At 42.6% G+C, this 26,852-nt stretch overlaps 1 protein-coding gene across 5 annotated transcripts; it reads right to left on the bottom strand.

The window, feature by feature from the left end:
• Positions 1-2,556: 2,556 nt before the first annotated feature.
• LOC100658142 (general transcription factor II-I repeat domain-containing protein 2-like) lies at positions 2,557-26,555 on the bottom strand. Of its 5 annotated transcripts, XM_023557757.2 has the most exons (9): positions 25,808-26,555; positions 20,769-20,937; positions 19,825-19,959; positions 19,466-19,552; positions 14,626-14,749; positions 5,472-5,629; positions 4,902-4,998; positions 4,422-4,495; positions 2,557-3,967 (listed from the first exon to the last, which is right to left on the bottom strand). In XM_023557757.2, the coding sequence occupies exons 1-9, from the start codon at positions 25,883-25,885 to the stop codon at positions 2,796-2,798; spliced, it is 2,094 nt and encodes a 697-aa protein (XP_023413525.2). In that variant the 5' UTR covers positions 25,886-26,555; the 3' UTR covers positions 2,557-2,795. The 5 variants fall into 5 exon arrangements, with proteins under 5 accessions (XP_023413525.2, XP_023413524.2, XP_023413526.2 ...); XM_023557758.2 differs by lacking the exon at positions 4,902-4,998 and having other exon boundaries at positions 3,771-3,967; XM_023557760.2 differs by lacking the exon at positions 2,557-3,967 and having other exon boundaries at positions 4,406-4,495; positions 4,898-4,998.
• Positions 26,556-26,852: the final 297 nt, after the last annotated feature.

Genomic DNA, 26,852 nt, shown 5'->3' with positions numbered 1-26,852 from the left:
GTGTATGATGTCCTTGATGTCATTCCACAACCCATCTGGTCTTCGGTCATTAGTGATCAAAGCGTCAAATCTATTCTTAAGATGGTCTCTAAATTCAGGTGGAATACACTCAAGGCCGTACATTGGCTCTCATGGAGTTGTCCTAATTTTCTTCAGTTTCAACTTGAACTTGTATATGAGCAATTGAAGGTCCATTCTGCAGGCTGTTCCTAGCCTTGTTCTGATGATATTAAGCTTTGATGGGGTAAAACCCAGGACGATGAAAATAAGGTGCTTGCGACTCACCAAGCGGATCTGACAGCTTGCTAATAATGCAAGTAAGGTGCATGGAGCTCTTGTGGGGGTGGAACCATGCAAATAAGGTGTATGGAACTCTGACAAGGGGATTGGTTGGTTTTGCCATCCCGCTAGGCTTAAAGAGAGTGCCAATCCCGGGGGGGGGGGGCCTCACTACCATCAAGAAAGAAGAGCCAGGAGCAGAACGTGTCCTTTGGACGTGGGTCCCTACCCACACTGAGAACTTCCCAGACTCAGGAGACAGAGAGAGCAATAACACCAGAGACAATGCAAGATGTTGAGAATTAGCGGCAGAGAAAAGGCAGCAGCAGAACCAGGAAACCTGTGTGAGGCAGTGTGGTGGGTTTCTCAGCCCAAGGAGTAAAGCAGCAACAGTGGGGTTGCTGACCCACAGAGCAAGAAAGCTGAGCACCTCTGGGCAGGTGGCTTCCTGGCAGAGTAAGGTGCCTCTGGGCCCTTGGGAGAGCTAGGCTTGCAGAACCAGATTCACAGAGTGGAGTGAAGGGGCCGAGTGCCTTCAGGGCAAGGCTTACCGGTGAAGTCGGGTGCCTCTGGGCATTTACTGGAGGAGCTAAAGAGCTTTGTAACACTTGACTAAGCAGGGCAGAAACCATGCCAGAGAGGGCACCAAGGGCTAAAAGACAGAGCCTGTCTTCAGGGGGTCAAGAGGAGCCTACACAGCTGATAGGAGCTGAGAGCTGTCCTGCACTGAAGGGAAACTTTGCCTACACACCTCCTGATCCTGACTTGTAGCCTGTTGAACCTGAACCTGAGTTGTAACCTGTTACTTCTCTAATAAACCCCGTAATCGTTGAGTATGGTCTGTTGAGTTCTGTGGGGCCATTACAATGAACTATCAAACCCAGCAGAGAAGTAGAGAGTGCTGTGGGGAGGACAGCTGTTGTCAGAATTGGTAAAAGGGTTGGAGGGTGAAGGTGTGTTTGACCTCCTCCTCCTAGTAATCAGCCTTGAGCTGACGCTGTTGATGGTCACTCTCTCCTCATTATGGATTGAATTATGTCTCCCAAAAATGTGTATCAACTTGGCAAGGCCGTGATTCCCAGTATTGTGTGCTTGCCCACCACTTTGTGATCTGATATGATTTTCCTATGTGTTGTAAATTCTACCTCTATGATGTTAATGAGGCAGGATTAGAGGCAGTTATATTAATGAGGCAGGACTCCATCTACAGGATTAGGTTGTATCTTGAGTCAATCTCCTTCGAGTTGTAAAACAGAAAAGCAAGCAGAGAAGGACCTCATGCCACCAAGAATGACACCAGGAGCAGAGTGCTTCCGGAGTCCTCGTGCTGAGAAGCTCCTAGACTAGAGGAAGATTGAAGACAAGGACATAGTACCGACAGAGAGAAAACTTTCCCTGGGAGCTGGCACCCTGCATTTGGACTTCTAGCCTCCTAGACTGCAAGAGAATAAGTTTTTGTTAAAGCCATGTACTTGTGGTATTTCTGTTATAGCAGCACTAGATAACTAAGACAGTCCCTCCTGTGAAGTTAGGCAGAGGTCTGATGCTGCCACCATTTTTACAGTATAAAGTGTTTTGTGTAGAAAAATAGGAAAAGAATGTATTCCTACATGTGCGTGAGGTATCAATGGAGATAGTGAAGTCTATGAGAGCCTAACTTGATGGTTACCTCCCTACAAAGGAGCTGGCGGCTAGGGGATGGGAGCCTTCTCACTGTATGTACCTGCTGCCTTTTAAACCACATCAGCAGAGAGGAGGAATGAGGGGCTTTAGGACCAGCAGCTGTTGAGGTTTGTGGGGCACGGGTAGCCCTTGAGAATGTGGACTCAGAAGACAAGCCAGTTTTAGATTCCTTCTTTAGTGTAAGAGAGACCTGGTGGTAAACCTGGGGTGGGGGTACAGTGGTGAGGGTAATGAGGGGCTGCAGGTCTTTGTGGAGAGGATGAATAAGACTGGGGATGGGGTGGTAGTGTGAATGAATTATTTCAAAACAAACGTGGAAGACCAACATGGGAGTACCAAAGAAGGTGCCCAGAGGCCAGTACTGGCTATGCCATCCCACCCTGAGTCCCAGGAGCACTGAGGCAAGTATGTCATAGTTGGGGACAGGATTGCACTAGGTATTTCAACATTTGATTCATCCAGCTGACGCCCTGGTTCATATCCCAGGTCGCAAGAGCCCTTGAGAAACTGTGGCTTCCCTTAGGGGAGAGATTGACAAACCTGAATAACTATATGGGCCAGAAAGGCAGAGTATTAACAAAAATAAACTGTGAAAAGTATAATCAAATTTTATTTTTATATGGGACTAGGTCTAACAAACATATATGATGCCAGAGATGGTACTTTAAATTTGACCCTGAAAAAATATAATTTCAAAATAGAAATAATTATTACAATTTTCCTAACTTATGACTCCTCAGATTTGAAATCAGGACTCTGACATATTTTCCTTATGCCCCAAGATGTCAATCAACATCAGGTTGCAAATCTCGCGCAGCAATGTATGGTAGAGACTACATCCTTGTGTCCTTGAGCAGGGAGCAAGATCTTGTTTTATTTAGTTTCATAGCTGAAAATAGCTGCTCACAAACATAGGTACTTCCAAACATGGACAGAATCTTTGCGCAGTGATTTTTATATTTAGGGTATCCGTTCCCAAGATACCTGTAGAATTCTGGTATTCCAACATCGTCATATTTAGTTTTCAGTATAGTATTGTGCTGCAATTCAATAACTTCCATTTGTAGCTCTTCAATCACATCATTAATATTAATTGAAAAAGGTGAACTGAACAGTATTAGCTCATTTTCATAAAGTTTGAAATCAGAGTATGTTTTCTGGAATTCACTCTTCAACTCTCTCACTTTTGGAATGTAGTTCAGGCCATCACTTTTATTTCCAGACACTAGTTTCAGAGTAGGAAAGTGGGCCAGATTGTTCTTTGCCAAATTAGTTTCCCAAAGACACAATTTTGCTAGGAATGAGCGAACGGAATCATACATTTGTGTAACCACTTGGCAACGCCCTTGCAGAGAAATAGCCAACGTGTTTAGATGGGCTGTAATGTCAACCAAAAAGGCTAAGTCTTTGATCCAATCTTTGCTAGTAAGCTGAGGCACAGATTTTCCTTTAGAAGACAAGAAAAAGTCAATTTCTTCCAAGAGTTCAAAAAACTGCTTTAGCACTATGCCACGGCTCAGCCACCTCACGTCCATGTGGTAGAACAGACTTCCATATTGTGCATCTAATTCACTGAACAAAGCATTGAACTTTCCGTGGTTGGAGCCATGGGAACGTAGCCAGGTTATGGTATAAATTACAATGTCCATGACGTGACCCATTTTTAACTTTTTAGTGTAAAGTGATTCCTGGAGAATGAGGCCACGCACAGACTTAAGTTCTGTGTCTTTGCAAAGCCCTGACACCTTAGATTTAAGCTTTGTAACAAGTTGTTTAATACCAGCCATTGCAGAATCACCATCTGTGGTAACACTTACTAATTTTGACCAATCTACATTAAATTTTTTAAGACTTTTCTCAACACATAAAACTATGTCATTTCCTGAGGTTGTGCCTGTCATGGGTACCATGTCTAAAAGTTCTTCTGTTACATCAAAAGTTTCATCAACACCACGAATAAATACAGCCAACTGGGTGCCATTATTTTCATCAGTGCTCTCGTGAGCTGCGATAGAGAAAGCCACAAGTGACCTCACTTTATCCGGCAACTTGTCTTGTAAATTCTCAGACATATAGTCAACTTGCTGAGCAACAGTATTACCAGTCAGTCTTATATTTGCAAATGCTTGTCTCTGTTCAGGGCACATAATTTCTGCTGCACTCAACAGACATTCTTTTATAAACTCACCATCTGTCAAAGGTTTTGATGCCTGGGCCATTTTTTCACTTAATACATAACTACATTTCATAGCAGCATCGCTTATTTTATTCAGGTTTAAAACCAAGTCATGTTGAAGTTTCAGTCTTTTTTTTAGTTCATTAAATTTTCTATTACGCATCTTTTCTGTATAGCCATTATGGTTCTTACTGTGGTTTGTTTCATAATGGAGTCTTAAGTTATATTCTTTGGATACAGACAGACTTTGTCTGCATATCAAACACGTAAGAATATTCTTTACCTCCACAAAGAAATAAGCTCTCTCCCATTTTTCTTGAAACACGTGGCTTTCCTGTTCCATCTTTCGTTTTCCTACTTTTGGAAGAGACAAATAGGTAAGAAATATTAAAATTTCATCTTTACTACAGGAAAAGAAGTACTACCACGTAAGAAAAAGGAGTCCCTGGGTGGTACAAACAGTGAAGGGCTTGGCTGCTAACTGAAAGGATGAAGGGTTGGAGTCTACTCAGAGGTGCCTCGGAAAAAAGGCCTAGTGATCTACTTCCAAAAAATCAGTCACTGAGAACTCTGTGGAGCACAGTTCTACTCTGACGCACGTGGGGCTGCCAGGAGTGGGAACTGACTCAACAGCAACTGGTGGTTATGTAAGAAAAAAGTATTAATTCTATTTTAAAAAGTGTAAGTGTGATGTTCACAGTGTTCGCGCTGGGGAGAGCCTAAGGAGTAGTGGGAGACAGAGCAAACTGGAGTTCCCACCTACAAGGTGCAACTGCTGCTCGACCCGGGTGACCGCTGACAGGCAGGATCGCAGGCCCACTGCTGCCAAATGCTCCGATGTGGCAAAAGCAGCAGGGAATCTAGATAAGATTTTTATGTGAAATTTCTTGATTTTTTGAAACATTCGTAACAAATTCAATAGTTTTCTTTAACTACTGTGTAAGCCAAAAGGTCTGCGGATCAGACGAGGCCCATGGGACAATGGCTTAAATCTGACAAAAACAACGCTGCTTGTGCTCTAAAGAGAATTAAATGTATAATTCTAAAACCACAGGTATCGCAGCTTGCTCACCCAGAATCCTAGAAGGTATCCTAACAAGGATGCTCAACAGGTCTATCTACTAAGTGTTATTTCTTTTGTAGACACCAAGGTTAAGATTAACCGGGACAACCAACATTAGCTTGATACAATTTAAGGATTTACACACTGTGTACTCGTGGAAGTTGTATTTAAAAGTGCCAAGCACCCCCGACCTCATACCAGCCCCTCTCCTCTGCTAAACCACTGAAAACGCTGGCAAGTCTTAATCTTCGGAGCTTTAAGATCCCTTACCCCTCCGGAGGCTGTTCTTCCCATCTCCATTTTCTTGGCCTTGCCTTTTCTCTCCAGCGTGGTCCAGAGCTACAGCAAGCCCATGGATCGCCATTCCCTGCTTCTCTTCCCAGGCTCTCTCTGCAGCAGCTTGTGATTTGAATTCGATATGGGCAATCCTGCAATTGCAAGGATGGGGTGACAGAGAGAAAAAAGAACAGGCAACATTTAGACCCATGGACTTTCCTTTATTTTTTGAATTTGTAAATACACATACAAGATTCAAACAGCTAGAAGCAGAAAAGGGTATAGTGAGAAGCCTTTCTTCCTTATTCCGAGACACCTAGTTTCTATCCTTGGAGGCAACATTTTGTACATATACATACAAATACATACGCACACCCACACACACATTTTTTTAAACAGCTTTCTTGAGACATAATTTACAGATTATAAAAGTCACCCATTTAATGTGAACAATTCAATGATTTTTAGTGTGTTACACAGTTGTGCAGCCCTCACCATTACCTAATTAAAACATTTTTTTTTTCTCCTGAGATTTCTTTAGACAATTTATTATTATCATTAACATGCTTCCAGATGACAACCTGACTTGTTCTCTTTGGGGAGAGCACTCTACAGCTCCCAAAACCTCCAGGGGCAAATGACTGGGAAATGACTTGATAGCAACAGGTTTTAGATCTTAGGGTGGTAGAATCCAAAAGAAAACTTCTGTTTACAAAGTATGTTCACTCATTTACTCATTAAGAGTGGCTGGCTTTGGTTTTTTGTTTTTAAATTTTATATTTATTGTGCTTTAAGTGAAAGTCCACAAACCAAGTCAGTCTCTCATACAAAAACTTATACACACCTTGCTATGTCCTCCTAGCTGCTCTCCCCCTAATGAGACAGCACACTCCTCCTCTCCACCCTGTATTCCCTGTGTCCATTCAACCAGCTCCTGTCCTCCTCCGGCTTCTCATCTCGCCTCCCAACAGGAGCTGCCCACATAGTCTTATGTGTCTACTTGAGCCAAGAAGCCCACTCCTCACCAGTATCATTTTCTGTCTTATAGTCCAGTCCAATCCCTGTCTGAAGAGCTCGCTTCAGGAACGGTTCCAGTCTTGGGCTAACAGAGGGCTGCGGACCATGACCTCCGGAGTTCCTCTAGTCTCAGACCATTAAGTCTGGTCTTTTTAAGCATTTTGATCATTTCCAGAAGTACCCGTCAGCAGTCACTCCTCATTCTTCCTAACACAACCTCCACCCCTGGCAGCCACTGATCCACTTTCTGACTCTCTGGATTTTCTGTGGTCTGGAAATTTTACATAAACGGGCGCATGTAATACTTGGTCTTCTGTGTCTGGCTTCTTTTACTTAGTATGTTTTTGAAGTCTGGTCATGTTGTAGAATGTATCACTACTTCATTCCTTTGGATGGCTGTACAGTATCCTATTGCAGGGATACACATCTTGTTCACCCATTAGGCAGCTGATGGACAGTGAAGTTATTTCTATTTTTTGGCTATCATGAAAGGTGCTGCTATGAACATTCAGATACAAGTTTTTGAGTGCACCTGTGTTTCATTCGGAGCCCTGGTAGCACAGTGGTTAAGAGCTTGGTTGCTAACCAAAAAGGTAGGCAGTTCGAATCCACCAGTTGCTCCTTGGAAACCCTACAGGGCAGTTCTACTCTGTCCTATAGGGTGCCTAAGAGTCGAAATCTACTCAATGGCAAGGGGTTTGGTTTTGGTATGTTTCATTTCTTCTGGGTATATACCTAGGGGTAGAACCGTTGAGCCATATGACGTCTCAGTGTTTAACACTTTGAGGAACTGTTTTCCAGAGTGGATGCATCATTTTACATTTTCACCAGCAATGCACAAGGGTTCCAATTTTTCCATATTCTTTTGTTGACAGCCATTTTAATAGGTATGAAATGGTATCTTGTGCTTCCTGTGCGCTTTAGGTGAAGGTTTACTTTCAATAATTTATAAACAAGTTGTCCTGTGACATTGGCTACATTTCCTGCAATCTGTCAACATCTCCCCATTACCACACTCAGTTCCCCACATGTCCATCTGTCTGGTTTTCCTGCCCCTTCCTGCCTTCTCATCTTTGCTTTTGGGCTGATGCTGTCATTTTGGTCTCATATAGATGATTGTTCTAAGGAGCCCTTTCCTCACGGGTGTTGTTTATTTACAGGCCTGTCTACTGTTGCCCTGAAAGACGATCTCCAGGAGTGGCTTCAGCTCCAAGTCAGAAGGGTGTCTAAGGGCCATAGGCCCAAGGGTTCCTCCGGTCTCTCTCAGACCAGTTAAGACTGGTCTTTTTTACGAATTTGAATTTTCTTCTACATTTTTTCCCACTCTAACCGGGACCTTCTATTGTGATCCTGATCAGAGCAGTCGTAGCAGTTGGACACCATCTAGTTCTTCCGGTCTCAGGCTAGTGGAGGCTGTGGTTCCTGTGATCCATTAGACCTCCGGACTAATTGCTTCCTTAAGCCTTTGGTTTTCTTCACTCTCCCTTGCTCCAGATGGACAGAAACCAAGAGCTGCACCTGAGATGGCTGCTAGCAAACTTCTAAGACTTCAGTCTCTACTCACCTAAGTAGGATGCAGAACATTGCCTTTATGAACTGTGTTATGCCAACTGACCTGGATGTCCCCCAAGATTACGGTCCCTGGGCTTCAAGCCCAGTAACTCAGTCCCATGAGGTGTTTGGTTACATCTAGGGAATTTCCATGGCGGTCCCCTGTATGCTCTATTGTGTATGTGAATATACGTACAGCACATACAAATACGTATGTAGAGATATCCACAGTATAAACCTACGTATGCACGTGGGTGTGCTCCCGTCCACTCTCCCCCACCTATTCTGCCTGCATATCCATGTGTCCACTCATAAGTCACTGTTATTACTGTTGTTGCAGGATTGTGTATGTTATTGTATTTACTGTCACTGCTGTTGATCTTTGTTTACTTCTCAGTGCCTTCCCTTACCTTGTTCATGTTGTGCCGACTTCTCCCATACTGTGTACTGCTTTTCCCTTCACCAAAGTTACCATGTGTCTACTTTCCAGTAAGTGGTTTTCCCTCCCTCTCCCTCCCATCCCTGGTAATCATTAGAGAAGTTTCTTTCTGTGTACAAACCTTTTCCTGATTTTTTCTAATAGTGTTCTCATACAATATTTGTCCTTCTGTGATTGACTTATTTCACTCAGCATAATGTCTTCCACGTTCACCCGTCTCATGAGATGTCTCGAGGATTCATCATTATTCTTTATCTTTGCATGGATTCCATTTTGTGTATGTACCAGTTTATCCATTCATTGGTTGATAGGCATTTAAGTTGTCTCCATCTTTTTGCTATCGTGAATAATTCTACAATGAACATGGGCGTGCACATCTCTATTTGTGTTCTGACTCTTATTCCTCCAGGAGTGGGGCTACTGGATCATATGATTATTTCTATTTCTAGTTTTTTTAGGAAGCACCATATCATTTTCCATAGTGGTTGTACCATTTTACATTTTTACGAGCAGTGTGTAAGAGTTCCAATCTCCCCACAGCCTCACCAACATTTGTTGTTTTCTATTTTTTTTGATCAGTGCCATTACTGCTGGGGTGAGACGGTGTCACGGATTGAATCGTGTCCCCCCAAAATATCTGTCAACATAGCTAGGCCATGATTCTCAGTATTGTGTGATCATTCGCCATTTTATGTGATTTTCCTGTATGTTATAAATACTGCTGATATATAAAAGAGAGAAGCAAGCAGAGAGATAGGGTGACCTCATAACACCAAGAAAGCAGCGGCAGGAGCAGAGCACAACCTTTAAACCTGAGGTTCCTGCACTGAGATGCTCCCAGGCCAAGGGAAAACTGATGACAAGGGCCTTCCTCCAGAGCTGACAGAGGCAGAAAGCCTTCCCCTGGACCCGGCACCCTGAATTTGGACTTGTAGCCTACTGGACTGTAAGAGAATAAACTTCTCTTTGTTAAAGCTATCCACTTGTGCTATTTCTGTTATAGCAGCACTAGATGACTAAGACAGATGGTATCTCATTGCAGTTTTGATTTGCATCTTTCTAATGGCTAATGATTGCGAGTATCTCTTCCCGTGTTTGTTAGCTGCCTGAATGTCTTCTTTGGTGAAGTGTGTGTTCATGTCTTTTGCCCATTTTTTAATGAAATCTTTTTGTTGTTGAGGTGTTCAAGTTTTCTATCAATTTTAAAGATTAGACCCTTGTTGGATATGTTACAGCCAAAAATGTTTTCTTAGTCTGTAGGTTCTCTTTTTACTCTTTTAATGAAGACTTTTGATGAGCTTAAGTGTTTAATTTTTAGGAGATCCCAGATATCTGATTTACCTTCTGCTGTTTGTGTGTTTTTAGTTATGTTTGGTATTCCATTTATGCCGTGTATTAGGTACCCTAGCATTGTCCCTATTTTTTCTTCCATGATCTTTATAGTTTTAGGTTTTACGTTTGGGTCTTTGATGCATTTTTAGTTTTGCTGTATGGTGTGAGATAGGAATCTTGTTTTATTTTTCTGCAAATGGATGTCCAGTTTTGCTAAGCACTATTTGTTAAAGAGATTTTCTCTTCCCCATTTAATGGACTTCGACCCCTTGTCGAAGATCAGCTGTCTACAGGTGGATGGATTTACCTCTGGGTTCTCAATTCTGTTCCATTGGCCTCTGTGTCTGTTGTTGTGCTAGTATCAGGCTGTGTTGACTACCATGGCTGTACGGTAGGTTCGGAGATCAGGGAGTGCGAGGTCTCCTACTTTTTTCTTCTTCTCCAATAATGCTTTGCTGATCCAGGGCCTCTTTCCTTGCCATATGAAGTTGGTGATTAGCTTTTTCATCTCATTACAGAATGCTGGATTTGGTTTGGGACTACATTATATTTGTAGATCACTTTGGGTAGTATTGACATTTTCACATGTTAAGTCTTCCTACCCATGAGCATGGTATGTTCTTCTGTTTATGCAGGTCTCTTCTGGTTTCTTGAAGTAGTGTTTTGTAGCATTCTTTGTAAATAAGACTTTTATGTCCCTAGTTAGATTTATTCTTAAGTATTTCACCCTTTTGAGGGCTACTGTAAATGGTATTATATTTCTGATTTCCTTTTTGGAGTTCTCTTTGCTAGTGTAGAGGAATCCAACTGATTTTTTTGTTGATACTGTACCCTGCCACTCTGCTGAATCCTCCTATTAGTTCCAGTAGCTTTTTTGTAGAGTCTGTGAGATTTTCTATGTATACAATCATGTCATCTGCAAAGAGAGATACTTTTACCTCTTCTCTTACCAATTTGCATGCCCTTTATTTCTGTTTCTTGCCTTGCTGCTCTAGTTAGGACTTCCAGTACAATACTGAATAAGAGTGTGATAAAGGGCATCCTTGTCTGGTTCCTGCTCTCAAGGGGAATGCTTTCAGTCCCTGTCTGCTGAGAATAATATTGGCTATTGGTTTTGTATATATGCCCTTAATTATGTTGAGTAATTTCTCTTCTATTCCTATTTTGCTGAGAGTTTTTATCAGGAATGTGTGTTAGACTTTATCAAATGCCTTTTCTGCTTCAATTGAAGTGATCATGTGATTCCTGTCCTTTGTTTTATTTATGTGGTGGATTATACTGATTGATTTTCTCATTGTGGTTTTGATTTGAATTTCCCAGAGGACTAACAATGTTGAGTATCTTTTCATGTGCATATTGGCCATTTGTATATCTTCTTTGAACAATGTCCATTCAAATCCTTCATTCATTTTTGGACTTTTTATTGTTGAGCTGTAAGAGTTCTTTACATATTTTGGGTATAAGTCAGTTTTCAGATATGTGATTTGCAAATATTTTCTCCCATTCTGTGGGTTGTCTTCACTTTTTTTATCATGCCCTTTGAAGCACAATTTTTTTTTTGTGCTTTAAGTGAAAGTTTACAAATCAAGTCAGCACTCTCATACAAAAATTTATATACTCCTAGTTGCTCTCCCACTGAGACAGCATACTCCTTTCTCCACCCTGTATTTCCATGTCCATTCAGCCAGCTTCTGATCCCCTCTGCCCTCTCATCTCCCCTCAAGACAGGAGCTATCCACATAGTCTCATGTGTCTACTTGAGCCAAGAAGCTCAGTCCTCACCAGAATCATTTTCTAATCCATAGTCCAGTCCAATTCCTGTCTGGAGAGTTGGCTTTGGGAATGGAAGCACAAATATTTTTAATTTAATAAAATCTAATTTACCAATCTTTTATCACTTGTGCAATACTAACTCAAGATCATAAATATTTACTTCTGTGTTTTCTTCTAAGAATTTTATAGTTACAGCTCTTCCATTTAGATCTTTGATTCATTTCGAGTTAATTTCTGTATGCGGGGTGTTTCCCACTATATGTTCACATAAAGAGAAGAACACTACACACATCATGCTATTCCTGCTTTTTTCAGTTAATAAAGTATGCTGGACGCTGCTTCCTACAAGTACACAAAATGCTGCTTCATTTTTTTATACCTGCATAGTATAATATTTTATGGATCTACCAGAATTTTTAACCAGTTTCCTACTGATGGATATTCAGGTCATTTCTGATTCTTTGCATGCAAACAACTATGTAATACATTATTTCGCACCTATCTGAGGCTATCTGTAGAATAAATTTTCAGAAGTAGAACTGTAGGATATTGCTAAGTAACTAATCTTTGTAGTGATTTCACCAATATCACTTCCACCAATAATGTCTGAGATGCCTGTTTTTCCACACCCTCTTCAATGCTGTGAAAAGTTGTATCTCAGTGTAGTTTTAATTTACAATTAATTTATTATGAGTAAGGATAAGTATCTTCTCCTGTGTTAAAGTCAGGAACTGTTCATAATCTGCCTATGTTTCTACTGGGTTGTTGGTCGTTTTCTTATCATTTTGTAAGGTACACTTTATACATCAGGTAAATGAGTCCTCTGTCTTGATAAAAATTAAATATATTTTTCCTGGTTTGTCACTTGTCTTTTGACTTTGCTTCTGGGAACTTTTTTTTTTCCCAGATAGAAACACTTTATACTTACGTGGTCCAATTTATCAACTTCCTCTTTTAAGACTGCCAGAGTTTAGGTCATATTTAGAAAGGTCTCCCCCACTTATGGATTATAAAAACAAAATACCCTCCATGGCTTCCTGTAGAAGTTATGGTTTAATGCTTTACATGCAAATCTTTCATGAATCTCTAATCTACTCTGGTGAAAGGTGTGGAGTTAGGTTCTATCTAGGAGGGAGACTCCTGAAGATGATGTGCCACGGTCCTTGTTTCTGACGGTAAGTGCTATGCTTCATTTTATACGGCCAGGGATTCCCTAGTTTCTCCTTCCGCCCCTCTGCAATAACTCTTCATGTGAAGGAGTGAGTCTAAAGATTTAATTATATTTCATTAAAATTTAATTTAATAAAGTTAGAGAAATTATACAGCTTTGGGAAGGATTTGTGGTTCTGCTGCTTTCCAGTGATGCTGGCTGCGAGCACAACAGAGCAGAGTGCCTCCAAATCTTCTCACGGTGAACACTGCTAACAACCCAGAATTTATGCTCTCATCCTTTTTTCCTGTATCTGTATAACTTTCCAGGTCGATACATACAGTTCTACCTTATGCTTTTTAGATCTGTAGGAGTCTTTTCTAGAGATTATGCTAATTAGAGGAGTCCTGGCGGTGCAGCAGTTAAGTGCTGGGTTACTAACTAAAAGGTCTGCAGTCTGAACCCACCAGCTGCTCCGCAGGAATAAGATACGGCAGTCCACTTCCATCAAGATTTACAGCCTTGGAAACCCTACGGGGTAGTTCTTCTGTGTCCCAGACGGTCACTATGAGTTCAAATTGACTCAATGGCAACAGATATGTTAATTAGGGTATACTGGTGTCATGGATTGAATTGTGTCCCCTTAAAATATGTCACCTTAGCTGCGGCGTGAGTCCCAGTATTGTGTGACTGTCCACCATTTTATGCGATTTCCCTCTGTGCTGTAAACCCTACCACTATGATGAAACGAGATGGGTTAGTGGCAGTTACACTGATGAGGTCTACAAGATTAGAGAGTGTCTTAAGCCAATCTCTTTTGAGATATAAAAGAGAGAAGCAAGCAGACAGACACGGGGACCTCATACCACCAAGACAGCAGTGCTGGGAGCAGAGCACGTCCCCTGGACCTGAGGGTCCTGCACTGAGATGCTCCCAGACCAAGGGAAGGTTGATGACAAGGACCTTCCTCCAGAGTCAACAGAGAAAGAAAGCCTTGCCCTGGAGCCAGTGCCCTGAATTCAGACATCGAGCCTACTGGACTGATAGAGAATAAACTTCTCTTTGTTAAAGTCATCCACTTGCGCTATTTCTGTTAGCAGCACTAAATTACTAAGACAACTGGTACAGGTTATGTTAGATTTCACCTATGCTAACAAATTTAGCTAAACTATATCTGTAATTCCAACATGCAATTTTTGCCTGGGAATTTCTTCAAAAGCCATTCTACTTCATTTACTCTAGTTTCACCATATTTATTCTCTTGCTATGGGTGGGGCAAGTGGTTATGCACTCGGCTGCTAACTGAAAGTTGTCAGTTTGAGTCCACCCAGAGGCACCTCAGAAGACACGCCTCGTGATATACTTCCAAAAAATCAACGACTGAAAACCCTATGGAGTACAGTTCTACTTTCCCATGAGTCAGAACTGACTCTGCCTCCAACTGTTTTTTTGTGTTTCTTCACTCTACCAAACCCTTGATATACAGTGACAGTGTTTCATTAATTGGTTACAACACAACCCTAACAATCTAATCCAATGTTATTCTTCGGTGCCTCTCCAAGAATATGTGCTATTTTTATCGGAGTCAGTCCATGAGAGAGAATAACAAAGATAACCCACGACTGAGTTCTTCCAGTCTTCAATCTTGTACTTGACAGCAGAGTAAGTCTTCATTTCTCTATGACACCACTAAAGCTTTCTGAAGCCTTTGGCAGTCCATTTACAGTGCCTCCTTCAGCTTTTTATATGCCTGCTGGTAGAAATGTTGCATAACAACGTATTTCTCTAAAATCACGCATAAGTGATATGGGAGAATGTAACAAAACTCCATTATGTTTGAGTCCGGCAGATATACATTCTTTTTCAGTACAAGGTACAAAACATACCTTTCACTCATCCCAGCCTTATTCACTAATCTGACTTGAAAAGCATCCTCAAAAACTTCTTTTAATTCATGCTGAGTGACTTTGTCAGGCAAGTTCTTGATCACAAGTGTCCTGGCATCTCGATCTAGAGAAACACAAAATAATAATTTTGGTCTGAGCTTAGATCTAATGAGCATCATGAGTCCTCCAAACAATTACTGAACGTTTTGATCAAAGAGTCTATAGAAGAATCCTGATCAAAAGGGGGACTATGTGGGACAGAATTTCAAATTCTCACGGGATCCAGACTTTCAAGAGCCACTGAGGCTGGATGAACCCCCCAAACTACTGCCCCGAGATAATCTTTAAACCTTAAACCAAAAGTATTCCCTGAAATATTCTTTAAGCCAAACAATTGTTTGGTTTAAGATCTATCTATACAGAATCCTATAGATAGATCTCTATCTATGGGATCAAACTAACAGCAGCAACTCAAAAGAATAGATAGAAAACTTAGGGAACAGTGAGTTTATGTTAATGGGAAAGCAACAATTCAGGAAAGGAGGGCAAGAATGGTTGCACAACTCTAAGAATGTAATCCATGTCGCTGAATTGTACACGTAGAAATTGTATTTTTTCCTGTCTTAGAGGACTGTTAAAAAAGAATATTTTTTGTTGTTGAAACAAATAACATATTGCATTGGGCAAATCTGCTGCAGAAGAAAGACTTCTTTAAAGTGTTCAAAAGCAAAGATGTCACTTTGAGGACTAAGGTGCGCCTGACCCAAGCCATGGTCTTTTCAAGCACCTCAAATGCACGTGAAAGCTGGAGAATGAATAAAGAAGATGCAATGCATCTGAATTATGGTGTTGGCAAAGAATATTGAATATACCATAGACCGCCAGAAAAATGAACAAATCTGTCGTGGAAGAAGTACAGCCAGAATGCTCCTTAGATACAAGGATGGCAAGACCTCATCTCATGTACTTCGGCCATGTTACAGGAGGGCCAGTCCCTGGAGAAGGACATCATGCTTGGTAAGGTAGAGGGTCATCAAAAGAAAGGAAGATCCTCAAGGAGATGGTCTGACACAGTGGCTTTAACAATAGGCTCACACACAGCAACGATAGTGAGGGTGGCACAGGACCAGGCAGTGTTTCATTCTGTTGTATATATGAGTCAGAACCAAGTCGACGATCCCTAACAACAACAACAGTACAAGATGACTTAAACTAGACTGGGGGGTAAGGGAAAATCTCTCCGATCTAAGTGACATTTATGCTGAGACCCTAAGGATGGGATACAGGTAGCCAGGAAATGAGTCCTGGAAAGAACACATGACAGAGAAAGGTGAGTGTGCAGCTGGAGTCCAGGATACAAAAGAAAGGTGGATAAAACTCATGCTGTGGAAGCCAGAGGTTACCTATGGGAAACTGAGGAATACTTGCACTGAGTAAGAAAGAATACCATATTCCTTTCCTGCCTGTTGTGCAATGACTTGTGTGCCCCCAAAATTATGTGTTATAAATAAATCCTAATCCCTATAACTATGGAGAGAAAGTCCTGGCGGCACAATGGTTAAGCGCTTGGCTGTTAACCAAAGTTCAGAGATTTGAACCCATCTGCTGCTTCTCGGAAAAGTGTTGCAGCAGTCTGCTTTGGTAAAGGTTAGTCCTGGAAACACGATGGGGCAGTTCTACTCTGTCTTACAGGGTTGCTGTGAGTTGGAATGTACTTAGTGGCAACAGGTATACCTATGGACATAACCCCATGAGAACAGGGTTTTCTTTGTTATACTAATGAGCCCCTATCAATGTACGGTGTGTCTTAAACTGATCACTTTTGAGATATAAAAAGAGCAAATTAGGCACAGAGAAGGACACACAAACTGAGGGAAGACACATTCCACACAAAGTTCACCAAGGAACCAAGGAACAGATGCTGAAAAGAGACAAAGACCTTCCCCCAGAGTGGATAGGGAGAGCCTTCCCCTTGAGCTGGTGCCCTGAATTTGGACTTCCAGCCTGCTGAACTATGAGAAAATAAATTTCTGTTCCTTAAAGCCACCCACGTGTGGCATTTCTGGTACAGCACTAAAACCGACTGCCTTTGAGTCGATTCTGACTTATAGTGACCCTATAGGACAGAGAACTGGCCCATAGGATTTATAGCAGCACTAGGAACCTAAAACACTGCCTGACCCCAGTCTTCTAGATACATAGGTGTCTGTGAACAGCTGACCTGTGTGCATACCTTTGTTTCCTTGCCCTTGGTTTCTTTAAATGAATTTCATAGCCAAGGACCTTTGTATCACTAAGTTCCAGGGCTTTTTCCCCGCCTTCGGCAGATTTAAAGTTCACATAACCACATTTCCTACAGAGATGCAGAAGAAAAGGAAAACAGAAAAGATCTAGAGCCATATACCTTCTGGTTAGCTGATCATGCTGGATGGGAGTGTGGGAACCAGCATTCTATCAAAAGCAGCTGCTGAATTCACTATTGAGAACCAAGGCTCCACAAACTGGCAGTATCTGTGCCATCAAGTGACTGGTGAGCAGTGGTTCCCAGCTGGGGGCAATTTTCCCCCCAGGAGACACTGGGCCACATCTGGAGAGATTTCTGGTTATCACAAGTGGGAAGTACCACTGGCATCTAGAGGGTAGAGTCCAGGGATGCTGCTAAAGATTCTACAATCTACAGGATGGCCCTACAACAAAAATTATCCCCAGTCCTAAGTGCCAACAATGCCGAAAAACCCTGTTCTCCTGTGAAGACTAAAAGCCAGAGCACGTTCATCAAGTGGGGTCTTGACTAGCTTTCCTGCTTAACAAGGGACCAAATTTAACCAAAAGCTACAGAAAACAAAGCTGGAGATTACAAATACTTGAATTTTTGTTTTAAAAAGTTATTCTGTAAATCTCATTTTCAGTCATTTAAATATCAAAAGGAAAGGGCACGAGAAGGTCATGAGAAGAAACAGCCGTTTGCATTTGTGAACAGGACAAAAAAATTACCACTCCTAATGTGCAAGGTGCTGGCAAACCCAAGGGAGTCAGGTTTTTTTTTTTTTTTAACGCAAAAGGAATCCTTCTTTACTGTAAATACAGTATTTCAGGAGACAGTAACAAAACATTAAGAATAGATATGTGACAAAAGTTGTGGCAGGCAGCGGGTTGGTGGTTAAGAGTATAGGCTCTGGAGCCAGAGAGCTGGGCTCAAATCCTGGCTCTGCCAGTTTCTAACTGTGTGATATTGGGAAAGTTACTTAACTTCACTGTGCCCTGATTTTCTCTTCCTCTGGAAAAGAGTAACAACAGCAATTACCACCAACCGAGTCTTGTCTTACGGATTTAATGAGTTAATATGTATAAGGAACAACACGTGGATCAGGGAGCGCTCAAGAAATGCTTACTACTATCTTCTGGTTTTTACCTAGGAAATTCTGAGTGTAGAAAACTGACAAGCTCACACTCAAGACAAACATTTCTGAGGTTAAAGAAGAAGTGAGAAAGAATGACACTCAACTCAGCAAAAAGTGGAACTCATAGCACCTGCATTTGCCACCAAAGCTACACAAATTTTGTAATTAAACTTGTGGCTTAGATTGTCCACAATAATTCTAGGCAAAGAACATTGCTTGTAGTCAGAAAGTTATGCTTCTGCAAAGATTTGGAAGATCTTGGGGTTATTTTCATATTGTGGTTGAGAAACTGGTGTAGCAATCAAAAGTTTAATATAACACATACTAAACTTGAGCCATTGACAAACCAAAACCAAACCCACTGCCGCTGAGTCGATGCCAACTCATAGTGACCCTACAGGACAGGGCAGAACTGCCCCACAGAGTTTCCAAGGAGCGCCTGGCGGATTCAAACTGCTGAGCTCTTGGTTAGCAGCTGTAACACTTAACCCCTACGCCACCAGGGTTTCCTGAGCTACTGAAGGATTTTAAATACTCATTCTGAACTGCAAGGGGCTGAGGTGAAATCCCACCACAGGATCTGCAGCTGGTAACAAAAGGTTCAGACAGGAGTGTAATAGCCACAGTGAAATACCACAAAGCCACTGGCTGGGCTGGCACGCTCCTAACGATATTCTTAACTCATTAGTATTTACCTGGACAAGCCAAATCTGATGCCAACAACTGCGAGACCATTTTTGGCAAAAAATTCACTGAGACTAATTTTTAGTTCAGCAGCAGTTTTGCTGAAATTCAGGTTTCCAACAAACAGCTTGGAAGTTACGGGTGGCTCAGCTGCTATGCCAGAAGTAAAAATAACTCAAATAAACAGTTCAGAAAGAGTGACGCTAAAGGAAAATCCCATGAAGGATTTTGTGGCTATTGCTTAATGGATACCGAGTTGCTATCTGCGGTGTTGAAAAAGTTTTGGAAATAGCGGATAGTGGTGCCAGTTTCATAATACAATGAATGTAATTAGTGCCACTGAATTGTATGCTTTAAAATGGTTAAAATGGCATTATTTTATGTTAAATATATCCTACCCCAATTAAAACAAACAACAACAAAAAAGTATTGTGGCATCTTGTAACCCAAAAAAAAAAAACCAAACCCACTGCCGTCGAGTCGATTCTGACTCATAGCGACGTTGTAGGACAGAGTAAAACTGCCCTATAGAGTTTCCAAGGAGCACCTGGTGGATTCGAACTGCTGACCTCTTGGTTAGCAGCCATAGCACTTAACCACTACACCACCAGGGTTTGTCTTGCAACACAAGGCTTCAATAAGAAAATCTCTTTGTTGTTCATCATTTGGGCTAACGGAGACCTTTTTTTTGCCCAATGTGGAATTCTCCAGATGTCTCCTGTAAAGAGAACTGTAAAACACAGCAAGGGAGTTACCTTCTAATTTCAGTTTTTTGGTTTCTGGGGAAGCTTTCTGGTTGGCCATTTCTTTCTTCCATTTATCAGGTGTTTTTCTGATAGGCTCTGTGGGCAAAAGCCAGGAGAGAACACCTGTAAATCATCTGACGATGCCACTGCTGAGGACACCAGAAGTTTTAATGCCATCTGCACACACCACACATAAGCTCTGCCTGTTCTGCACCAGACACGAGTGAGGTCTGGTCAGAGTACTTTAGCCAGTTCTTCGAATTCATAAAAGAAATCCAACGGTCTCTGCCCAACAGCTTCCTCAGCTCACAACTAGCATCCCTTGCTGCTAGCCACCATTTCACAGGGCTGACTTAGACCGTACCAACCTTCCTCCTCAGCCTCTTCCTCAGGGCCTTGTTCGTTCTTGGCACCGCGGCTGTCAGGTTCCTCTTCTTCAGCCCACACAGGCAGGGCTTCCCTCCTTTCGGTCCGTGTAGGAGACAGAGCTTCTGTTTCAGCATCTAGATGAGAATCCATGCAGTGAAATACTGCCACACAGACTTGTTGTGAATGTGAATGGCAAGCAGTTCTTTCAGAAACACTGCTCACACATCTGTCTCTATACAAAAAAAAACTAAGAAAAAAAAAATCACTGCCATTTTCAGTTTTTATTTTGAAGTAATTTGAGATGCTTTGTTGTATTTTAAAAATGATGGTAAGAATTACTGCTGCTTTGGAAGCAATACCATTTAAAATGTTAACACACACACACACACACACAGAGTCCTTGGGTGATACAATGATTTACGCTCGAATGCTAACCTAAAGGTTGGCAGCTTGAACCCTCTCAGCAATACTGTGGAAGAAAAGGCCTGGTGACCTGCTTCCGTTAAGATAACAGCCAAGAAAACCCTATGGAGGAGCTCTACTCTGTAGCTCATGGGGTTGCCATGAGTCAGAATCAACTCAACAGCAACTAACAACATAAATACACAAATGCACACGTATCTCAACTCCATCAAGACCAAAAAAAAAGTCACTGAGAATTAAGTCAGTGGGAAGACTTACCTCCTGGCTCGTAAGCACGAAGACAGAAATAACCAACGTACAATACTATTGTGCTATTCTGGTTATGTGGACAGCAGGGGTCAAACCCGCACTGAGATTCTGCATCAATGAAGCCAAGCCTGAAGTAGCAGCCAGGGACTGCCAAGGCAGCTTTCAGAGGGTGCTTTTTCATGGAACCCCCAAAAGGCGATGAGGACCAGCACCCAGGACTTGATCTGGACATCACAGAGCCACCAGCCAGGAGCCACGCAGGCTTCTTTACCTTTCTCATTCTGGTCCGACTCACTGCTCTGATCTTCATCGTCCTTGTGGCTCTCCCGTCTAATCTCACGCTCTAGTTGGGCACATCTTTCCTTTGCACACTTGGACCATCTGGCTCCCTTCCTGCTTGGTGATATTACCTTCCTGCCATTCTTCTGAGGGGTGACAATCTGGGGGAGAAATATCAACAACCAGAAGACATTTCTTCTCCACTTGTGAGATTACAATCACACAGTAGTCAGTAAGTACACAATTTCGGTCAGGCAAGTATGTCCACATGTATGTTGATCTCTCTGGGAGGAGTTTCTCAGTGTGGAATCATGTACGAGGGCTCCCAGCACCAGAATTACCTGGCGCGCTTGTTTAAAAAGGAAAAGAAAAGAAAATTGCAGGACCTTACCCAGAGCTATCAAATCAGAGTATCTACAGGGAAGAACCTAGGTTTCCAGAAGTGTGAGCCACTGCCCTTGGGAAACGTACCAAGTCACTTACTACTCACGTGGCTCCACAGGTCTGCAGGGCCCCACCTCTTTGCAAATTAATGCCAAAGTTGGGGGCCCCCACAGGCAACAAGGATATACAGAACTAGAGCCAAGCCCCCATGACGGGAACTCACGCTTTTTAATCACACCCTCAATTCCTGTCCCCTCACTAACAGTCCCTTCCTTCCTTGAGGCACCTCTGTTGGGTATGGTATCATAAACCTAAGTGACAAAAAACACAGGACAAAGACTTAACCTAGGCAGGAAATAGTGAGGGCAAACGTATGTCTGATTCAGGTCCCTGTCAAAATTGTAAAACAAATTAAATGGTTTACCAGAACTACTCATTTAATAAATATGAAAGATGGGTTTATGAGAACCACTTCACTAGAAATTAAAACTATTTCTTTTGTGTGTGAGGGAAGAGTGAAAATGAAAAATTTAGCAGGCATGGGATGAAGTCTCATCCTCTACAAATGGACAAGATGAAGAAATATGTACAAATAAACAGAGCGACTATCTTTATCTGTTGCCAGTGCTGACTTTTGGTTAATTAAAACAACTGTTAGACTGAATAGGGTTGAAGGACGTATCTATTATACAACTCACTCTTCAAAGGGGACAAAAAATGAACGCTGTCTGCCTCTCTAAACGAGTTGCCTGGTGGAAGACTGAGAAATGAACTGGGAAAGAGTAGGGGCCCTGGATTCAGCAGACCGTCTGCTCTGTCCTATAGGGTCGCTATGAGTTGGAATTGATTCGACAGCACACAACATATTCAATACAAATGCAGAAGCTCCCAGCCAGAAGTGAAACATAGTACAGATTTAAATATTTGTCGACACTAATTAGATAGTAGATAAAAACTACTTTAGGTGAAGGGAAAGACAGTACACAATGCAGGGGAGATCAGCACAATTGGACTAAACCAAAAGCCGTTTCCTGAATAAACCGAATGCTTCAAAGGCCAGTGTAGCAGGGGCAGGGGTCTGGGGACCATGGTTTCAGGGGACGTCTAAGTCAATTGGCATAATAAAATCTATTAAGAAAATATTCTGCATCCCACTTTGAAGAGTGCCGTCTGGGGTCTTAAAAACGCCAGCAAGCAGCCATCTAAGATGCATCAATTTGTCTCAACCCACCTGAATCAAAGGAGAATGAAGAACACCAAGGACACAAGGCGATTACGAGCCCAAGAGACAGAAACGGCCACATGAACCAGAGACTATATCATCCTGAGACCAGAAGAACTAGATGGTGCCCAGATACAACCAATGACTGCCCTGACAGAGAACACAATAGAAAACCCCTGAGGGAGCAGGAGAGCAGTGGGATGCAGACCCCAAATTCTCTTAAGACCAGACTTAATGGTCTGAGTCTAGAAGGGCCCCGGTGGTCATGGCCCCCAGACCTTCTGTTGGCCCAGGACAGGAACCATTCCTGAAGCCAACTCTTCAGACATGGATTGGACTGGACAATGGGTTGGAGAGGGATGGTGGTGAGGAGTGAGCTTCTTGAATCAGGTGGACACTTGAGACTATGTTGGCATCTCCTGCCTGGAGGGGCGATGAGAGGGTGGAAAGGGTGAGAAGCTGGCGAAATGGACACGAAAAGAGAGAGCGGAGGGAGAGGGCAGGCTGTCTCATTAGGGGGAGAGTAATTGGGAGTGTGTAGCAAGGTTTATACGGGTTTTTGTGTAAGAGACTGACTTGATTTGTAAACTTTCACTTAAAGCACAATAAAAATTATAAAAAAGAAAAAAATATTTGTCAAAAGAGTAAGTATGGAAACATATACATAGCAGGCACGCAAACATTAAACACCTTTATATTCCCAAAACAAATCACTTTAGGTCACAGTGCATTACTCTTTCCTTGGCACTAAATTCGATTTTCCAATATTGTTTGGAATTTTTGCATCTATGTTCATCAGAGAGAAAAAACAAAGCTCAACAAAACCAGCTGCCATCAAGTTGATTCTAACTCATGGCAACTCCACGTGTATCAGAGTAAAACTGTGTATAAGGTTTTCAATGGCTGTGACCTATTGTAAGTAGAGCAAACCAAAAAAGCCAAACCCAGCGCCATCGAGTCGATTCTGACTCATAGCGACCCTAGAGGACAGAGTAGAACTTGCCCCACAGAACTTCCAAGGAGCGCCTGGCGGATCTGAACTGCCGACCTCTTGGTTAGCAGCTATAGTACTTAACCACTAGCCACCAGGGTTTCCATGTAAATAGATCACCGGGTCTTTTTTCAAAGCTCCCGCGAGGTGAATCCAAACCACCAACCTTCTGGTTAGTAGCCGAGCCTTAACTGTTTACATTACCCAGGGGCTCAAGAGAGAAACTGGTCTGTCATTTTCTTGTTAAATTCTGGTACTGAGTTTAAGAAGTAGGTGGCACTCAGCTACCACTACCAACCATTCTGATCAGGGCCACAAGAGATGGATCCTGATAGAATGGGAGAAAAACGTGGGACTGAACCTCAAATGCTTAAAAAAATATCCAGACTTACTGGACTGGTCGACACTGGAGGACTCCCTGAGACTTACTGCCCCCAAAAAAACCTATAAAACAAACTCATTGCCTTGGAGTCAATTCTGACTCACAGCAACCCTATAGGACAGAGTAGAACTGCCCCACAGGGATTCCATGAAGCGGCTGGTAGATGTGAACTGCTGACATTTTGGTTATCAGTAAAGCTCTTCTTGAACTGAAACTAACTCCTGAGGTCACCTTTTAGCTAAATAACAGATGCTCCTTTAAAAAATCATCTATACATGACCAAATGGTCAACAGTTACTTTAAAACAGGTTTATACACAAAAAGAAACAATCTTTGATGGTTGCGAGGGAAGGGAGGGGCAGAGATGGAAAAACACTAAATAGACAATAGGTAAGTGGTAAACTTCGGTGAAGGATAAAACAGTACCCAATACTGGGGAAGCCCGCACAACTTGTACATGGAAAGGTCATGGATGCTCCGTAGATACATTCGAACTCCCTGAGTGACCAAATAGCTGGGCTGAGGGTTGTGGGGACCGTGATCTCAGGTAACACCTAGCTCAATCGGCATAACATGGTTTATAAAGAAAAGGTTCTACATTCCACTGTGGTAAGTAGCGTCTGGAGTCTTAAAAGCCTGTGAGCGGCCATCTAGGATACTCCACTGGTCTCACCGCTTCAGGAGCAACGAAGAATGAAGAAAACTAAAGATACAAGAAAAAGAACAGTCCAAAGGACTAATGGTCCACAGCTACCACAGCGTCCACCAGACTGAGTCCAGTACAACCAGATGGTGCCCAACTACCACCACTGACTGCTCTGATAGGGATCACAATAAAGGGTCCTGGACAGAGCTGGAGAAGAATGTAGAACAAAACTCTAACTCAAAAAGAAAGACCAGACTTGCTGGCCTGACAGAAACTGGAGAAACCCCTAGGGCATGGCCCCCAGACACCCTATCAGCTCAGTAATGAAGTCACTCCTGAGATTCACCCTGCAGCCAAAGATTGGACAGACCCATAAAACAAAGAGACTAAAGGGGCGCACCAGCCCTGGGGCCAGGACCAAAAGGCAGGAGGGAACAGGAGAGCTGCTGATATGGAACCTAAGGCTCAGAAGGGAGGGTGTTGACACGCTGTGGGGTTGTTAACCAATGTCATAAAACAGTGTGTGTACTAATTGTTTAATGAGAATCTAGTTTGTTCTGTAAACCTTCATCTCAGAGTGTACAACAAAATAAAATAATTGATGAAAAAAATTACTTTAAAACAAAGATAAGAAGGTAAGGGGGCAGGGAAACTAGACTAATGGACACAACAACCAGAACAAAATAATGAGAATGTTCACGAATTGTGAAGAATGTAACCGATATCACTGAAGAATTTGTATAGAAATTGTTGAATGGGAGTCAGAACTGCTGTGTAAACCTTCACCAAAAACACAATAAAGTATTACTTAAAAAAAAAAATAAGTTTAAGGCAGGCTTGTAAAACTAGTTGGAATGTGTCCCTAGTACTATTTTCAGATTAAACAATGCAGTTTAACTGCTTCACTCTGGATTCTGCTTGCTGACGTTAATAAAAGTCACTCTGGGGGATCAAAGTGACAATAGCAACTCAAAAGATTAGATCGGAAACAAAGGGGGCAGTGAGTTTAATGGCGGAGGAACAGCTCAGAAAACAAGGGTGAGAATGTTTGCACAACTTGAAGAATGTAATCAATGTCACCGAATTGTACATGTAGAAACGGCTGCAATGGCGTTATGTTTTCCTGTGTACATCCTCAACAAAACAACTTAAAAAAAAAAAAATTCTACTCTGTGCAAAGAGAAAATTGATTAGTCTGAAGGCATTTTAGCTCCTACTTGACAAATGCCAGCAATGTTAATGATGTCTGGGTTATTTCAGGGATATCTTGCTGTCATCTCTAGCAAGAGTCCTGAAAAAGAAAGGGGGATGAGGGAGAGGAAAATATTTGGCAAAATGAAGAAAACAAAATTATTAAAGTTTGGCAAAAAAAAAAGAAAGTCACTCTGCTCCAGTTGAGTAATTACCTTATCTCTACTGCCACTGTCTTTATCTTCTGCTATCCCATCTTCCCCATCTTCTATCTCCTTTGGGGAAAGACTCATTTTCTTCAGTTAACCTTGGTTACTTTCCTGCTTAAAATGGACAAGCTCATTAGGCACATCACAGGGCCTTCGACCTTTCATGCCATACACAGTTTGTACCTGTAATAAATTCATGCCAGTCCTCATCCTACAATTTTTAAAATTTTCATTTAGAATATTTTAATCACATCAGCGACTATCAAGGTAATTTTTGGTGTTATGTTGTAGGCCTCTCGTACCTTTTCTTTTGCAAAGATCTAAAAACAGAAACTCTTCAGGGTAAAAAGGCGGACTTCCAGGAATTCCGCTTTTTCTCTCATTCTGCTCCCTTCATCACGCGTTTTCAAATAACTCAGTTTTTTTTTTAAGGCGAATTCCACTACCGACTACTCAAGTGGAGGCACACACGGTCAAAATGAAGTCCCCAAATGGGAACAAACCCAACTCCAGTGCCTTCACCTCTCCCAACTGTGAATCACTGTAAACTAAGGCAACTTCCATCACTGCTCCCTTCAAAGTTACACTACAAATAAGGGGTCTGAAGCCAGAACCTATAACCACCACACTCCAAGCAACCCAGAGTCTTGTCCCTAATGGGCTCTCCTCCCTCAGGGCTGTCGCCGGTGCACGGCCCCGCCCTCCCAGAGGCGGGCAAGGGTCCGGGGCTGCGCTCTGCAGGCCACCTCGCACCACACACCCGGGCAGATCGCCTCCTAGAGCCCTGAGCGGGTCGCAGGTGCCACACGTCTCCGGCCCGCTCCCAGGAGCAGCCCTCCGCCCCACTACCGGGCGGAAGACGGCCCGGAAGCCGGCGGGCCCTCGTGACTCGGTCTCGACCAACCAGAGCCCGCGTTGGTGGCGTGGGCTTGCCAGCCTGGGGGCGTGGTCTCGAGCTTCAGCCGCACGTGTGCGCAGGCGCACGGGGCGGACATTTTGGCTGGAGTAGCAACGGGGCTCGCGGCGTGGTTTGGCGTGCGGTGGGCTGCGT

This window comes from Loxodonta africana, chromosome 6, assembly GCF_030014295.1.
Source record: "Loxodonta africana isolate mLoxAfr1 chromosome 6, mLoxAfr1.hap2, whole genome shotgun sequence".
In the NCBI taxonomy this organism is placed as follows: domain Eukaryota; kingdom Metazoa; phylum Chordata; class Mammalia; order Proboscidea; family Elephantidae; genus Loxodonta; species Loxodonta africana.
Note: the sequence above shows the minus strand (reverse complement) of the source record. Positions and strands in the feature narration are given on the sequence as shown.